This window comes from Wickerhamomyces ciferrii, contig 00075 (genome assembly GCF_000313485.1).
Source record: "Wickerhamomyces ciferrii WGS project CAIF00000000 data, strain NRRL Y-1031 F-60-10, contig 00075, whole genome shotgun sequence".
Lineage (NCBI taxonomy): Eukaryota > Fungi > Ascomycota > Saccharomycetes > Phaffomycetales > Wickerhamomycetaceae > Hansenula > Hansenula ciferrii.
In genome coordinates this window covers 102,576-120,533 of record NW_011887665.1, presented here as the reverse complement: position 1 = coordinate 120,533, position 17,958 = coordinate 102,576, and the positions used below count along the sequence as shown (strand labels likewise).

Genomic DNA, 17,958 nt, shown 5'->3' with positions numbered 1-17,958 from the left:
TACAGTCCCTACAACGTGCAACTTATGATTATTAGAAGAACTACAATTGAATATTGATACCTTATCATCAAGTTTATTTTCATAAAGCGCTTACATGGTAAATTAATACATCGATTACAACTTAAAATAACTAATATAAGCTACTATTCTCAAAGATTATAGATTGAGCTGTAGACAGGCTAATCTTCAAAACTTTAACAAAAATAGTGGTAGGTTGAGAACGCGAAACATGGCATATTTCTAATTTTTTTTCGGAATTAATTAAAATCATCTCCATACACAACAACAACATATCAAATGATTAGGCTAAATATTCTTCCACCAGAAAACCTTTAAAGTCCATGCTAGTCTCTCAACTTTCAACTCATGTCTTATCCACTTCTCACAAGGTCAATTATATGTTTTAAAGTTTATAGATCTTGGCCTTTATTGCAGTCATTACATCAATCAGTCTCCCGCCAAGAAAGTAAAAATCCAAGAATATATCATGAAATATAGTCTATATTATGGAAAATACATAGTTAAGGTTTAAATTTTTAATCAATATGTAACTATTTTGGTAATGGAAATCCCTCTGCTTTAGGAAACTCAAATATATGAATTGGAAAATATAAATATCCTTACAATTCCCCCAGAATTTGAAGCATTATCATGATTTTATTATTTTTCTTTTATAGTATACTTTATTATTGAACTAAACACATTAACAAGATGGGTTTAGATTGGACATCAAGAACAAATACATCTGGTTTCACAGGTAGAAGCCTTAGAGTTGCTGTCACAGTAACAGCTACTTTAGGTTTCTCATTATTCGGTTATGATCAAGGTCTTATGTCTGGTTTGATTACTGGTCCACAATTTAACTATGAATTCCCAGCTACTAAAGATCATGCTGTTAATCAAGGTGCTGTTACTGCTTGTTATGAAATTGGTTGTTTCTTTGGTGCTTTATTTGCGATGTTAAGAGGTGATAAAATCGGTAGAAGACCGTTAATTATCCTTGGTGCTTTCATTATTATCATTGGTACTATTATCTCAGTTACTCCATACAGACATGCTTGGGGTACTGGTCAATTCGTTATTGGTAGAGTTGTCACAGGTCTTGGTAATGGTTTGAATACTGCAACTATTCCAGTTTGGCAATCAGAAATGTCAAAACCTGAAAAGAGAGGTATGTTAGTCAACTTGGAAGGTTCAGTTATTGCCATTGGTACTTTTGTTGCTTACTGGGTTGATTTTGGTATGTCATATGTTGATGATTCATCCCAATGGAGATTCCCAGTCGCTTTCCAAATTTTCTTTGCAGTCTTTGTTATGATCTTCGCTCTTCATTTACCAGAATCACCAAGATGGTTATTAGGTAAAGGTAGAAGAGATGAAGCTGTCTACATTTTAGCTGCTTTGAATGGTGTTGGTATGGATGACGTTGGTGTTCAAGAAGAAGCTACTGCTATTCAAGATGGTGTTGAAAAAGTCTCCAGAAACCAAGCCTCATTAAAAGATGTTTTCACTGGTGGTAAAACTCAACATTTCAGAAGAATGTTGATTGGTTCTTCTACTCAATTCTTTCAACAATTTACAGGTTGTAACGCTGCTATTTATTACTCCACTGTCTTATTTGAACAAACTATTAATTTAGAAAAGAGATTGGCATTGATTTTAGGTGGTGTTTTCGCTACCATTTATGCTTTAGCTACTATTCCATCATTCTTCTTGATTGAAAGATTAGGTAGAAGAAACTTATTTTTAGTTGGTGCAATTGGTCAAGGTTGTTCATTTATGATTACTTTTGGTTGTTTAGTTAAAGATACCAAAGAAAATGCTAAGGGTGCTGCTGTTGGTTTATTCTTATTCATCATTTTCTTTGCCTTCACTATTTTACCATTACCATGGGTTTATCCACCAGAAATCAATCCTTTGAGAACAAGAACTGTTGCTTCAGCTATTTCTACATGTACCAATTGGTTGACAAATTTCGCTGTTGTCATGTTCACACCAATCTTTATTAAAGATGCCGGTTGGGGTTGTTATTTATTCTTTGCATGTATGAACTTCCTTTTCGTTCCAATCATTTTCTTTTATTACCCAGAAACAGCTGGTCGTTCATTAGAAGAAGTTGATATTTTATTTGCTAAAGCTCACGTTGAAAAACAATTCGTCTGGAGAGTTGCACAAACTATGCCTAGAATGAACCACAGAGAAGTTGAAAAAGCAGCTATTGAATTAGGTTTATTTGATGAAATCGAATTTGAAAATGATGGTTTCGATGATAAAGCTTCTGCTGATATCCCAGATGCTGCTGAAAAAGAAGGTACTTCAGGATCTGATACCCCAAGCTCACAAGATAACAACAATGGTTTATTAAGTAAAAAAGGTGACGATAATGCTTAGACGACTTTATAAACATATAATAATGGATTTCTCTTACATGCGGTTTGTTTAATTTTGTTCTTTTTATAATAAATTATTAATTAGCTAATTTTCTAATGAATTTTCGTACAATAATATATTCAACGTTTTCTGATAACTCTAAATTCATGCCTTAATTGACATATAAATGTACAGCTGCTAGATCGTTATTTAATATTTATGCTTTCTATAGATCTATAAAATTAATCAGATTTGGTTCATCGGCCTGGGCCGCTCTATTAAAATGTTATTTTGAAGCGCTCGAGCATTAATGTTTAGTGTTTAGTGTTCAGTTAATTCATCTTCTGTATGATTGTAAAACTGGTAAAACACATCTCGTATTAACCCCATACTCATACACCACAAATCTTGCGTGGTCGTTCTATTTCCATGATTTACAACTATTTCTCCGGGAAAACTATAATTAGTAATTACTTTTCCCCAACAAAGAAGCGTTGATGTTTTATTTGCGTGATATATCGATGTTGTGGTGGTGATTAACATTGTATAATCGGCTAATTTGCGCTCTAAAGTGGTTTATTGGTTATATTGATTTCTACAAGAAGAAGTTAGAAGAATTGTAATTTCAGGTACGCAGCTGTTGATCATTCGCTCGTACAATATGTAACCGCAAGACTTGGTCCATAATTTTCGGAATGTTATAGTATTTTAAAAGTTGAGTTCTTTAAGAGCCTATATTTTGAAGATTATAGATAGAATTTAATCGATCTTTACTTTTAAGCTACGCTGTACCTACTTAACTACGTAAAATTAAGTTCAAAAAATAGTCTATTCGACCTGTTCAAGACTAGAGATCCGCGCCGTAAATCAGAATTTTGAAGACTCAAGCATTAATTTACGCGTTGCTATGAAATCGTAAGATCAAAATAAAAAAAAGCCGGTCTTCAGCTCCAGAGTCTAACATCTAGGCGGCTTAATTTTGACGGAGCACTGGGAGCTTTTTTGGTGGAGTTGAACGGGGATAAAGACCGATGAGCAGAAAGTCTAGACGGGACTGTGACTATTTCTCCAGATAATTTAAAGCTGGTCTTGCTGTCTATGAACCAGCTTTGAAAAGCTGTCAAGCACCAACCACCCACCAGCATAAGTCATCACATTTGCGGCTCATTACTAGCATACTAATAGCAAGCCTACAACCAGCTTTTACAATAAAGGAATCAATAAGTCACGCAAGCTTGAAATATGCTAAACACTCACAAAAAAATAGAGTTTAACCTTAATTAAATTCACCGAACAAATTCCTATATGTGATGTTTTTTTTTTCTTTTAAAAAGTTTATGTTTATTTATGTTCCGGAAATGAGTGGTGACCTCGAAATAATGTCATACATGAAACTACAGCTCGGACCGAAGTCATTTAGGTACTGACTTTGACTTCAAAGTCAATGACTTTCCAAAGTCAATTCCAAGTCATCCCAAAGTCAAAAAGAAATTCGCGAACCAGAACATTTCCTTTTTCGGATAATAAATTGATGATTTTTACATAATCGATTTTCTGAATTTTATTTTGTCTCAAAAAAGCCAAATTCCAACACTGCTTTTTGCAATCTAGAAGAGTACGCGTTAATTGAGAAATGAGAACTACAAGATTACAAAATTTTAGGCAAAAACTTTTCAATTATCAGTAAATTTTTACTAAAAACCTTCGCGAAAAGTGACTTGGAAAAAGCCCAAAGTCAAATCATGTTGACTTTGACTTTAAAGTCAATGTGACTTCCAAGTCAAAAACAGCGACTTTCAAGTCAATTCACATAAATTTTCGCGAAAATTGACTTGGGTCCGAGCTGTACATGAAACAGCGTCAAATGTGCAGAAAAACTTGGCTCATCTTGGCCCTACCTTGAATTATTGGTTCCGTCCACACGAAGACTAGTAGTTAAAACATCGTAAGAGACACAAACCGGATTAAATTTTTTTTAAATTTTAAATCTACGGACACGAAATTACATCATGAATTTTATTATAGTACTTTACAGAAATTTTCCCACTAAACTTGACTAACAAATACATAGTTAAGTACGTCAAAATTTATGTTTTATATGTATCGACGCTTGTAAAAGAAAATAGCACTGTTTTAGGAAAGTTTTTAAAAAACATTCAATCAACGAACATATAAATATCCTGGTAATTCCCCAATGCCCAGTGCCCAGAAATTGATCACAACTTCTTTCTTGAATCTTATACACATCCAAACTTTAAACACAAGACGTTATGGGTTTAGATTGGAAATCAAGAACAAATACCTCCGGGTTCACTGGTAGAGGTCTTAGAGCAGCTGTCACTGTGACTTCTACTCTAGGTTTCTCTTTATTCGGTTATGATCAAGGTCTTATGTCTGGTTTAATTACTGGTGAAGAGTTTAACTATGAATTCCCAGCTACAAAAGGTAATCAAGTTAACCAAGGTGCCGTCACAGCTTGTTATGAAATTGGTTGTTTCTTTGGTGCTTTATTTGCGATGTTCAGAGGTGATAAAATTGGTAGAAGACCATTAATTATCATTGGTGCTTTCATTATTATCATTGGTACTATTATTTCCGTCACAGCTTTTAGAGATGCTTGGGGTACTGGTCAATTCGTTGTTGGTAGAGTTATTACTGGTATTGGTAATGGTATGAATACTGCTACTATTCCAGTTTGGCAATCAGAAATGTCAAGACCAGAAAAGAGAGGTATGTTAGTTAACTTGGAAGGTTCAGTTATTGCTATTGGTACTTTTGTTGCTTACTGGGTTGATTTTGGTATGTCATATGTTGAAAACTCATCACAATGGAGATTCCCAGTTGCTTTCCAAATTTTCTTCGCTTTCTTCGTCATGCTCTTTGCCCTTCATTTACCAGAATCACCAAGATGGTTATTAGGTAAAGGTAGAAGAGATGAAGCTGTCTACATTTTAGCTGCTTTGAACGGTGTTGGTATGGAAGATGAAGGTGTTCAAGAAGAAGCTGCTGCCATTCAAGATGGTGTTGATAAATTATCTAAATCTCAACTTTCATTAAAAGATGTTTTCACTGGTGGTAAAACTCAACATTTCAGAAGAATGTTGATTGGTTCTTCTACTCAATTTTTCCAACAATTCACTGGTTGTAACGCTGCTATCTATTATTCTACCGTTTTATTCGAAGAAACTATTGGTTTGAAAGGTAAAATGCCATTAATAATGGGTGGTGTTTTCTCCACTATTTATGCTTTAGCTACTATTCCATCATTCCTTTTAATTGAAAGATTAGGTAGAAGAAACTTATTCTTAATCGGTGCTATCGGTCAAGGTTGTTCATTCATGATTACATTTGGTTGTTTAGTTAAACAAACTGAAGAAACTGCTAAGGGTGCTGCTGTTGGTTTATTCTTATTCATTGTTTTCTTTGCTTTCACCATTTTACCATTACCATGGGTTTATCCACCAGAAATCAATCCTTTAAGAACCAGAACTATTGCTTCAGCTATTTCCACATGTACCAATTGGTTAACAAATTTTGCTGTTGTTATGTTCACACCAGTTTTCATTGGTTCCGCAGGTTGGGGTTGTTATTTATTCTTTGCATGTTTGAACTTCCTTTTTGTTCCAATTATTTTCTTCTTCTACCCAGAAACTGCTGGTCGTTCATTAGAAGAAGTTGATATTTTATTTGCTAAAGCTCATGTTGAAAAACAATATGTCTGGAGAGTTGCTCAAACTATGCCAAAGATGAACCATAGAGAAGTTGAAAAAGCTGCTGTTGAATTAGGTTTATTCGATGAAATTGAATTTGAAAATGATGGATTCGATGATAAAGCTTCAGCTGATATTCCTGATGCCGAAAAAGAAGGTACCTCAGGAACTGATACCCCAAATTCACAAGATAATGGTTTATTTGCCAAAAAAGGTGATGATAATGCTTAGACGACTTTATAAACATATAAACAGGTTTATCATATGCGGTTTGTTTAGTTTTGTTCTTTTATAATAAATAATTTGTAATATTCATAAATATTTGTACTACATTGTATTCAGCCCTAAATTTTATGTATAGTTTTTTAGCCTCGATATGGTAATTGGTATCTAGATCTATAGAATACTATGCTAATTCTGGAATCACAAGACCACATCAAAAAAGTATTGTTACAAAGCTCCAAGAAATATTTTACAAGTCTATTTGACCTAAACTAGGATACTCTATGCTTTAATTGACATACATGCCGCACATTCTGAACATTCTCGTACCCATTACATGGAATACATGAAGTACATGAAAATTAATTGTTATTGTTGAAACAAGTTGGGAATAAATATTTCCTCTATTAAAAATTTTATGACTTATAAGGAAAGTTTTTGCCCAATGCGGTAATCAGGGTCTGGCGTTTCAAGATTTCAAGATCACCGACGGAGTTAAAATTTTGCAAGACTATGAAACGGAGACTTTTTGCAAATGTGGGCAATTTCCTAATTTGGTAGTTTTCTGGGATATTTTGAAGTTTCAAGATGCCACAATTTTGTTAGTATAAGGGACTTTTATATAGATAAACAAATTATGAGTTTGATAATCAAGTCGTTTGATCAATTGATAACGTTTCAAGGAGTTTATCGAATCAATCGTTGAAGATAATGTCATTAGAACAATATAAAGAACTAGCTAAACAGGAACAACATGAAGTTCCTAAATCATTTATTCCAAAAATAATTTATAGTTTTAAATTATTAAGTCAATTCCTTTTATATTCAAAAAATACAGAATTAGAAAAAGCATTGATTCAAGATGAAGAAACATTTACATCAGATATCACAAATACATATAGTTTTATAGATGATGTTGAAAATGTTGGTAAACTATTTGGTATTAAAGTTCCACATCCTCTTAGTACACAATTGAATAATAGTTCATTATCAAATGAAATTATTACAAATTTAGAATCTAAAATTAATGAAACTCCAGTATTAGTATTTATTCATGGATTAGGAGGTAATTTCCAACAATTTGATGAAATTATAAAAGAATTTGCAGGTATAACTGATATTTTTGCAATTGATTTACCAGGTTCAGGTAGATCACAGGATATAAATTCAAATTTTAAATTAACTTTAGATAATTTTGTTGAAGTTGTTCATAAACAATTAGAATCCAATGGATATATTGGTCGTGATATTGTTCTTATTGGTCATTCATATGGTACACAAGTGATATTGAAATTGAATACAGTAATACCAAATGTTAAAAGTCTTATATTATTAGCACCACCTAAAATCCCATTAATAAGAACTAAAAAGGAGAAATTTTTCCTTGGATTATTTGCTAGATTGCCAATATTATTTGAATTTTTCAGAAAATTGGATAGATTAAATAATATTAAAAGTATTTCTATGGGTAGATTATTTCATAATGAAGATACATCAGATTTTTTAAAATTTAAACAATTTAGATTTAATCTTTTAACAAATTCATCAAATTTTATTAAACATGCTAAAAATTGGATTCCATTAAGTGTTAGTGATGCATTAGAATCATCACAAATTATTGAACAAAATCATGGTAAGATTTTAATAATTGATGCATCAGATGATAAATTAACTAAAAGAGGTGGATCAACTTATTATGATTTAATTGGATCAGGAGTTTCTACTTATGAAGTTTTAGAAAATTCAGGTCATAATTTTATATTAGAATCTTACAAAAGTTTAAATTTGATATTGGCTAAATTTTTATCAAATTTGAATCCAAATTTATCCAAGAATCATATTGATGATGTTAGATCACAAATTGCCAATGAACAATAATCATGAAAGTTCTATTCTAATGTTTATTTATTTTTTTGCGTTTATGTGTTTATTCCTAGTAGTCAATTGTAATTGTCTCAAAATCCAATCAATTTTATCAATTTCCCAGTACCAATGATAACACCACTTAAAACCAAAATTTTATCCCATTCTAAATCCTTGAAACCATATTCATTACTTTTTTGAACTAAATCCCATTCTCTTTTGATCAAATTTTCATATTGAACTTTTTCAACTTTTTCTAAATCAGTACCATAAGTTAATACAACATCTTTATCACCATTTTGTATCTTGAGTACTTGAATTTCACAAATTGGTTCAACATTACCTTCAAAATCTTCTTTTGATAGATATAATCTTAGATAATTTTGCCATTTTTCAATATCATTTCTAGTGACTTGATCAATATCTGTAACGGTTCCTAAGTTTTGTAATTTATAGTATAGTGTATAAGCAGTGGCTGCATGTTGTAATTCTCTTGTTTCATCATAAAGACCAGATGTTATTAAGACTCCTAATAGATTTGTGAATGAATATATAACTTGAGTATCTTTGATACAATTTTGATTGAATATTTCTGAAGGAGCATTTGTTGGATTTGATAAAGTTGAGATCTCTACTGGTGATGATCTGAAGTGAGTATAAGCTATCAAAATCAAAAGAATTGGAAGTGTTATTTTCAAATGAACCATTTTGTGACGGTGTTCTTTCCTTGAAAATCTGAGTATCACCAAGTGTTGAAGGATTTGTTTATACTTGAAATAAAGCGCGATGAGAATTAGCCGCTAAGACATCAACTACAAAGAAAACATCAACAACAAAAATATACTTATCAAAAGGATCTCTATTTGCTTTTCGCCTTCACAACAACGGGAATCAACTGTCCAGGCTTCAACGAGTATTTTGGATGGCCAATCACTTTTAAAATTTGTGAAATCGTACCACCATGACTAGTTACACTTATAACCAATTCATCATCTTCAAATAACTGTGTTAACCATTTGGTGACTCTTTCTCTAACGTGTTTGTTTGATTCCTCTTCATCAGGTTTCCAAAGCTCATCTTGTTCTGTGAATGGTTCAATAAATGAACCTTGTGGTAATAAAACCTCATGTATATATGTCTTGTTATGTCTCTTCTCTGGAGTTTGTTCACCATAACGTTCTCTTAAATCTTCATCAATCAAAGCATTAATGGATTCATTTTGAAATGTTAAATTGAAAGTATGAATGGTTCTAGTTAATGGAGAAACATAAAAAGTTTCAGGATAAGGTACAGAACCATCATTTAATTGTTTAACCCAATATTGATGTAAGTCTTTTATTTCAGATTCACCTTTTGGAGTTAAATCAGCATCAAATAATGTATAATTTTCATATGTATCATGTTTAGAAATATCATTCCAATCTTTTAATTCATTTCCTAAAACATTATGCCATCCTTCACCATGTCTTGCTAAAAAGATTAATTTCCTCTTTTTAGAAGGATCTTCAGCATTTTTACTATCCAATTTCTTTATCAAATCATTGAATCCATTAGGGAATTTATCAGTTCTAAGACCAAAATTATCTTGTTCAGTGGTAATTATTGAAGAATCTTCATATTGTTTAAAATAATTTTTTGAAGTGAATGAAGTTGCAGTGAATGCAGTGGCGTATTTGATCAATGTTGGAATATAAACCATTTTGATGGGTGCTTTGTAGTTATTTCGTATCTCAGGTCTTGATCTTTAGAGCAGATATTCTGGTTATTTATATTCGCTTCATGGTAAATAACCTCTTCAGTGAAATTGAAAATGCGTCAAAAACCAAACACATGGGTCGTCGTACTGTGGGAATCTCAGATCACCGATATTTATCGATTATCAAAGCATGACAATCTTCTTAATTGATTAATTGAAGAATGGATCTGACAATTCATAGTAAAGTGATGATGGTAGGTTATTTAATAAGAGATGAGTGAGCATGTCTTGAACTTAAGTTGAGTACGTGATATAGTTCAAGATTATGTAACAATAACCTCTTCAACTTATAATAAGCTCACAACCAAAGATCAATACCTGAAAATTGTTACCAAGCCTACATTAGTGCATTAAAAGATAATAACTACAATCTTTTCAACATAAATTATGTACTCTCCAACAATCCGTGTCTGACTATTGATCTAAAACTATCTATAGTACTCCGTATTATCAAAATGCATTTATGACTTTATGGCATAAATTCTGATTGAATACATACCATGGGACCTGGGTTATAAAACTTAAAAGAGAGTTATATAAAGATCCTATTCTTTATCAGTCTAATTAGTCTGGACTTTCACAACGATCATTGACTTGACTATGTACAATACGTGAAATTGATCTCAAAATCAGTTCTCAATGTTGCAATTATTAGAACTATTAAAACTATTGGAACATTATGGAAACAGAGCTGAAATGAAATATCAATTTAAGAGTATTATAATGAGTATCTCACAGAAGTCTTCATGTATTAATCAATTATATACTCATCTTAAACTCTCTCAACCCTCAACCCTCAACTCATCTAAAAACTCACCATTGAACAGAAAATTTGAAAATTCAGTGTGCTCTGCAGCTCAACAGAAAAATATAAAAGTAAAGGAATTCCTTCATCTATTCATTTTAATTTTATCTTCTTATTCTTCACTTTCTGATTATAAAACAAACTTTCAAATCATAAAGCTTTTAAAATTCCCCCAAACAAACTATATTTATTACTATACAGATTACTAAGAGTCGCATACAACGCTTAGGTAATACAGAACAACTATATTAACGAACAAACAAACAAACAATTATCTTTTAACTTTCAATTATGTGTTACATTTGCCCAACTAATACTTCACGGATCCCAAACAATGCTGCTAATGGTGATTTCGTTGAAAGCTTCAATGGTTTAAAAGCACCACGTCCACATATTGGTAATAGATTGGCCGTTGGTGATGATGGTAATGGATTACAACTTGTCGAAACTCCAGAGTTGAGAATCACATGTCCACATCATTCAGAAACTGATCATGATCGTGCTTGTCTTGCTAGTTTTGCATATGATGAAAATTCTCAATATCCATTCGCAGAATATATCACTCATTATTACCAATTTCATGCGTTATATAAAGAGAAGCCATCATATATATTTCCTTGGGATGCTCTCCATGTCGAGACTTTACAAAAACCAAACAGATATACTCATGATGATACTAAACAGTTCAAAAATGATTACAATTCAGTTACAGGTTTGGGTTCATATGCTGCTGCTTTTGGTAAAAATCCATCATTAAACGTTTATCGTTACCCTCGTAAAGCTGCTTTAATCAATGGTAGAACATTTGATTCATTGGAATCTTACTCACTTTTGTGTCCAGTTTGTACACCATCTTATTTCCCTCAAAAATATAAAACTGAACAATTTTTTGATGTCCTCAACGGTGATTATGAGAAACATTTAAGAGAACATCATGGTATCTATACAAATGGTAAAAAAGCTCCACAACCATATATTGGTGATACATTGGTCTTTAGAGATGATGGTAATGGATTACCAGTTAATGAAAAACCTGAATTGTCAGTCACTTGTCCATATCATTTAGAGTCTGATCATAGACAAGCATGTCTTGCAAGTTTTTCATTTAATAAGGATTCACAAGCTCCATTCGCTGAATATTTCACTCATTTCTATGAAAGTCATGTGTTACATAAGGAAGAACCATTAAGTACAGCACGTTATAGAGCAATGTATTTTGTCAATGGTGATGGTTCTGGTGAAAAATATGATACTAATTATTTCATCCCACTTAACCCAGGTTTACATATGATTGCATACACAGATGTATTAGAAACCATTGGCCATATACAACCATTTGCTTTACCACCATGGGAAATTATCCGAAACTACAAGAAAAGAAGTACAGATCCATCATATGTTCATCCTTTTGTGTCTCAGGACCTTATGGTTGAGACTTACGAAGAGCTTTTATCAATGAGTTTAACTTTACCACCTCAAGATTCTGATGTTGAATCAGATTCTGATGAAGAAGAAGTTCCAGAGTGGTGGTATCAAGGAGGAATACCTACTATGGATGTTGAACAAGATGAATACGAGTTTGTTGACACTCCTTTAACAGCTCCCTTATCACCAATGTTTCGTCCAATACGCCCTATTGAGCGTTCTAGAATACCAATGTTTGGTCCTTTAAATCCAATGGTTGGTCCTTTTAACCCAATGGTTGGTCCTCTTAACCCAATGGCTGGACCTTTCAACCCAATGGTTGGTCCTTTCATTCCAATGCATGCTCCAATGCCAATGCCAGCTCCAATGTTTGCACCTTTCAACCCAGCTCCATTGCCAGCTCCAATGTTTGGACCTTACAACCCAATGCAAGTACCAGCACCGATGTTCAACCCAATGCCAATGCCTGTTCCTATGTTCAACCCAATACCAATTCCTGTTCCAATGTTCAACCCAATGCCAATGCCAGCTCCAATTTTTGAACCTTTTAATAACCCAATGCCTCCTATGCAAGGTGATCCAAACTCTCCAATAAATCCACCAGCAGCTGAAAACATTGTCAATGATTCTCCTGTTCATGCTCCTCTTTCCAATACAGATCCAGAAGAAACTGAAAAATCTGTAAGTGAAGATGGAGAGGAAGTGTCACCAGAAACGATAATGCATCAAATCCAGTCGAGACGAAGACAACCACTTGAGGAAGAAGAATGTTTTTCAGAGGATAATGAATATTATGGGGTTGAAATTCGTAATCATAGGAAAGGAAAAGGAAGAAAAAGTCATAGAAGGTCTAAAAGAATTGATAAAAGGTTTAAATTGAATTAATGGATATGGATGGTATCATGACTAAATTACGTATTATTTTTGTTTATTTTGTTTATTTAATTTTTAATTTATTATAATGTTATTTTTGAAACTTAATCGTGTAATGTTTTGGTCGTTAATGTAGAGTAGGAGATTCGAATCATTGGAGTACAATTGTTTTAGGAAACAGTTCAATATTAACTTCAAAGTACATATAAGGTACAGCTACATACTAGCTCCCTCAATTTACCATTAAATTCAAATTAGTGTATTTCAGTCACAAATAAGTTGTTACAAGGAGTCGATTTGACTTCCTATAAAGCGTGAAATTTAGCTACAAATGATTTCAATTAACAGTCTTCAATATTGTAATCATATTGGAACCATTGAAAATTATCAAGACGAATCACATGAGGTATTTAATAAAGGGTTTTATTTTAAAACGCTCGCTCTCATATATCTCCCTCTACCCAAACTCATACTCATACTCAACTCATCTCATCTAATTAACGCATCATTGAACAGAAAATTTGAAAATTCAATGTGCTCTCTGCTCAACAGAAAATTATAAAAGTAAAGGAATTTCTTGATTTATTCATTTCATTTTCTTCTTCTTATTCTTCACTTTCTGATTATAAAACAAAGTTCCAAATCATAAAGCTTTTTAGAATTCCCCCAAACAATTATTACTATACTGATTACTAAGGGTCACATACAACGCTTAGGTAATCTATAACAATAAACAAATTAAACTAACAATCTTTTAACTTTCAATCATGAGTTCCAATCCTCCACCAATTAATTGGTGTGATATCCATATTGGTACTTTACAAAACACAAACATATATTCTGATGATATTAAAAGGTTCAAAGCTGATTATAAATCAGTTACAGGCTTAAATGCATTTGATGCTGGTATTGGTGAAAATCCATTCTTGAACAATGATCTTTATCCTTGTAAAGTATCTTTATACAAAGGTGATCCAACTAACCCAAGAGAAAAGGCTTCAGCAAATTTTTATTCTCTCTTATGTCCATTTTGTACAACATCTTATAATTCTCAAAAAAATAAAGTTGAGACTTTTTTCGATATTTCAAATGGTGATTATGAGAGACATTTAAGAGAACATCATGGTGTTTATACAAATGATCTAAAGGCACCACAACCATATATCGGTAATACGTTGGTCTTTAAAGATGGTGGTAATGGCTTACCAATTAATGAACAACGTGAGCTAACAATCACTTGTCCACATTATTTAGAAACTTATGACGGACAAGCATGTCTTGCAAGTTTTTCATTTGATAAAGATTCAAAAACTCCATTTGCTGAATATTTTAATCATTTTCATCAATGTCATGTGTTACATGAAGAAGAACCATCAGGGACAATCCGTTATAGATCAACTTATCGTTCTGGTGGTGATCAAGGTAATAGAAATTTGATACGTAATTATTTCATTCCACTTCATTTAAATTTATATTTAATCGCATTCAGATATTACTTAGAGAACACTAATAACTATAGAGAAATTAAACCATTACTTGTACCATCATGGGATGATGAACTTTTCCAAGAAGCTATGAGAATAAGCCCAAATCCATCACAAATTCACCCTTCAGTGAATCTTGAGCTGACCCCTTTACACAAGAATTTAACTTCACCATCAGAAGATTCTGATTCTGATTCTGATATTGAATCAGTTTTTGATGATGATGATGAGCAACTTGAATTGTATGAGGAAGCTGAAGAAGAAATACCTGAAGCTTTGGATAGTCCTGCTCCAATTTTAGATATTTTAGGACCTCATCTTGATGATTTTCAATTTGGTGATTTTCAGGACTTTAATGGAGTAGGTGATATCTTTGGTAATTTGTTGAACTTTGGTGAAGTAGGTGATTTACCGGCCCTTGTTGATGATGATGATGATGCTGATGATGTTAATGATGATGCTGATGATGATGAGCTTGGACTTTTAAATCACCTTGAAATTAATCAAATCCATGAAGTTTTAGGTCGACGTTTAGGGCTTAGACGAAATGCTTTTCTCAATAATATTAATGATATATACATGGGAGATCCATTAGATCCACCACTACCTGAATTTGTTGAAGAGCCTCAAAATGAAGAAGTTTTTGGTGATTATTATGATGCAAATCTTGATTTTATTGAAAATGTTGAAATTTCAGATGATGAAGATGATGATGAAGATGATTTTGAATTTTTACAAGATGATTATGATGATGAAGTTCACTTTGAATTTGCAGAAGATGACGACAATGATGATGAAGATGATGATGAAGATGACTTTGAATTTTTACAAGATGATAATTATGATGATGTTCACTTTGATTTTTCAGATGATGAAGATGATGATGGAGCTCACTTTGTAGTTTCAGAAGATGACAATGATGATGATGAAGATGATGATGACTATGAATTTTCAGAAGATGAAGATGATGATGAAGAAGATGGCGATGATGAAGATTTTGAATTTTCAAAAGATGACGATGATAATGAAGATGATGAAGATTATGAATTTTCAGAAGATGAGGATGATGATGAAGATTATGAACCCTTAGAAGATGACCTGGATGATCTTAATGATATCCTCGTTAAACCGATATATCCACCACCAGCTTTAATCAATGTCATCAGAGAAACAAGAAAGAGAACATGATGATGAATAACTATGATGATATGATATTTTTTTTAGTATAACCAATTTTTAATTTATGATAATTTGATTTTAAAATTTAACCGTAAAACGTCATATAGTTATAATTCCGTAGTACTAAAATTCCAAGTAATTCCTGGGTACATCGATCTCATTCGAGACATCATTTGAAAAGATTTGCTAACCAATGCTCATTATAAAACTCTAGCCAGTAATATGAAAGAAGAATAATGATTTATAAGCCTTGAATCACTTTAGTATGATAAAATATGTACTAAAATTGATCTCATGACGTATAGTTCATTAAAATGGTTTTATACATCGATCAAACAGACATTGAACAATGGGACAAGACTACAATAAGCATATTTTAATTAAAACCATATATTCCAAAAAACCAAATTTCCATTTTCATTAAAAATCATAAATTATAAAGAAAAAAAAGTAATTGTTAAAAGATTGACATAGATCAATTGGTATAAAATGTTAACCATAACCAAATTGATAGAATTGAAAGCATTGTAATTGTAGTGATAACGAATGTGTGTTGTGAATTAAATATTAATCTTTTTTGTTGTAACTGTGTAAATCTAATAACCTTTATATTCTTTTCCTCTTTGAAGAGTGGTGATATATTGCATATTAATATAACCATTGTTGTTTGATAACCAATAAGGTCAAGATTGATTATATTTTGACAAAACCAGCCAAGTTCATTGTACCTGTTGTATTATATTCATATTGTTTCTTGTAATGAGATCTTAACGGTAAATAGAATGGAGCTGTGAAACCAATACTTAAATAACTAAGCATTAATAAAGATTGAACCTTTTTGTTTGATAAGTTGTGTAAAGGTTTGTAGTATCTGAAATTGGCACCTGATAATCTAGTAGCGAACATTGTGTGTGTGTATAGTTTGTTTGTTGTAGTTGTAGTAGTTGATGATGAGTTACAAGTTCTACATTTCTAAAGATGAAGGATTTCAACTTGTATTTATATAATTGTGAATTGTGGATACTCACTTATCAAAAGTTAGCTGATTTTTTGTCCAAATGTGGTTTTCTCATTTCTCAGATTTACAAAAAAAGACAAATTTTCAACAAAAACTGTTTTTGAATTTTATCGTAAGATTTGGGACAGAACGGTTGGGACAGTTTTGACATATACTTTTACACAGTTTACAAGATTTATAACTGAATAATTGAGAATTGGTAGTTTGAATTGAGTGATATTAATTACATGGTTGGATAGAGAGGATCACATAGTACTAAATCCCGTTTGTCAATTGTAGTAGTCCTATTTCCTATCCAATTTATCCCACTTTAAAACTCCAATCTTCACTGTTTGTATGGATCGCATGTCCAAGAACAGAAGAAAAATCCTTAAACGAGAGCTTAACTATGTGTCATGTGACAGACGCCATTTCGCGTCGCAGGTGGACGTGTACCCTCGCCAAAAACACACGAAACAGGGTGTTTAGACACGCGTGTCTCCAAGAACAAAACACGAAACTTTGATGAAATGTAAACAAACAAGTGGTAAACATGGAGACAAAAATAAACAATCAAGTAAGTTCTTATATAACAATTAACACCCGATTATCAATTTTGTCACAAAACATTAATACTGAACAGCAATATCGTTTAGATTTTGTATAGCCTTGAATACCTTAGTACTATACCACTCGTTTAAACCCCTGTATCTTGACGTTACAATGATTCGGACTTGATTCAATTCAACATTCAACAAGTTCTACTCAACAAGATCAATACCAAATTAAGAACCAAGATCCATAACATAGCAATTGCTCCCATTACTCCATAAAACACCCAAGTTTATAATCAATATCATAAAGCTGAAGATAACATAGAAGTACTTGACACTTGACACAAAAACTTATCAAGGTTAATAAGTATTATCAATTCCATCAATGCCCCATCTTTTCTTATGTTCAAATTTCCTATAAAATTACTATCTAAACGTTAATCACATCATATCAAGTATTCTTTAACGCTTGATTAACCAATTTGGTAATAAGATCCATAGATTGAAGTATATGCTTATGTAACGAATTTGGTAAAGATTGGGTATGCTTATTATACGAGGCATCGAGGAGTAAAAGATAACTTTAAAGTTTAACTCTGGTAAAATGAATAGTAATTATGAACTGATATTAACTGATATTAAAGTTATCGTTTAGCGTAAAAGTTAAAATCAGTAAGACCAAATTCCTAAACGGTTATATTAGTACATAACTAGTAAGAA

General features: G+C 32.1%; 7 protein-coding genes across 7 annotated transcripts; 5 read left to right on the top strand and 2 right to left on the bottom strand.

Annotated features, from left to right (window-relative positions):
• Positions 1-711: 711 nt before the first annotated feature.
• Positions 712-2,391, top strand: STL2 (Sugar transporter; the record flags this gene model as incomplete). Its single annotated transcript, XM_011276562.1, has 1 exon — positions 712-2,391. The coding sequence occupies one exon, from the start codon at positions 712-714 to the stop codon at positions 2,389-2,391; it is 1,680 nt and encodes a 559-aa protein (XP_011274864.1).
• A 2,249-nt stretch (positions 2,392-4,640) lies between these two features.
• Positions 4,641-6,311, top strand: STL1 (Sugar transporter; the record flags this gene model as incomplete). The annotated part of the gene is made up of 1 exon (XM_011276561.1): positions 4,641-6,311. One exon carries the CDS (start codon positions 4,641-4,643, stop codon positions 6,309-6,311), a length of 1,671 nt encoding a protein of 556 aa, XP_011274863.1.
• Positions 6,312-7,013: 702 nt separating this feature from the next.
• LDH1 (triacylglycerol lipase) lies at positions 7,014-8,180 on the top strand (the record flags this gene model as incomplete). The annotated part of the gene is made up of 1 exon (XM_011276560.1): positions 7,014-8,180. The coding sequence occupies one exon, from the start codon at positions 7,014-7,016 to the stop codon at positions 8,178-8,180; it is 1,167 nt and encodes a 388-aa protein (XP_011274862.1).
• A 77-nt stretch (positions 8,181-8,257) lies between these two features.
• On the bottom strand, positions 8,258-8,872 carry BN7_2866 (uncharacterized protein; the record flags this gene model as incomplete). The annotated part of the gene is made up of 1 exon (XM_011276559.1): positions 8,258-8,872. One exon carries the CDS (start codon positions 8,870-8,872, stop codon positions 8,258-8,260), a length of 615 nt encoding a protein of 204 aa, XP_011274861.1.
• A 152-nt stretch (positions 8,873-9,024) lies between these two features.
• On the bottom strand, positions 9,025-9,864 carry PMU1 (putative phosphomutase; the record flags this gene model as incomplete). Its single annotated transcript, XM_011276558.1, has 1 exon — positions 9,025-9,864. One exon carries the CDS (start codon positions 9,862-9,864, stop codon positions 9,025-9,027), a length of 840 nt encoding a protein of 279 aa, XP_011274860.1.
• A 1,153-nt stretch (positions 9,865-11,017) lies between these two features.
• On the top strand, positions 11,018-13,036 carry BN7_2864 (uncharacterized protein; the record flags this gene model as incomplete). The annotated part of the gene is made up of 1 exon (XM_011276557.1): positions 11,018-13,036. The coding sequence occupies one exon, from the start codon at positions 11,018-11,020 to the stop codon at positions 13,034-13,036; it is 2,019 nt and encodes a 672-aa protein (XP_011274859.1).
• Positions 13,037-13,791: 755 nt separating this feature from the next.
• Positions 13,792-15,696, top strand: BN7_2863 (DUF4451 domain-containing protein; the record flags this gene model as incomplete). The annotated part of the gene is made up of 1 exon (XM_011276556.1): positions 13,792-15,696. One exon carries the CDS (start codon positions 13,792-13,794, stop codon positions 15,694-15,696), a length of 1,905 nt encoding a protein of 634 aa, XP_011274858.1.
• Between the last annotated feature and the right edge of the window lie 2,262 nt (positions 15,697-17,958).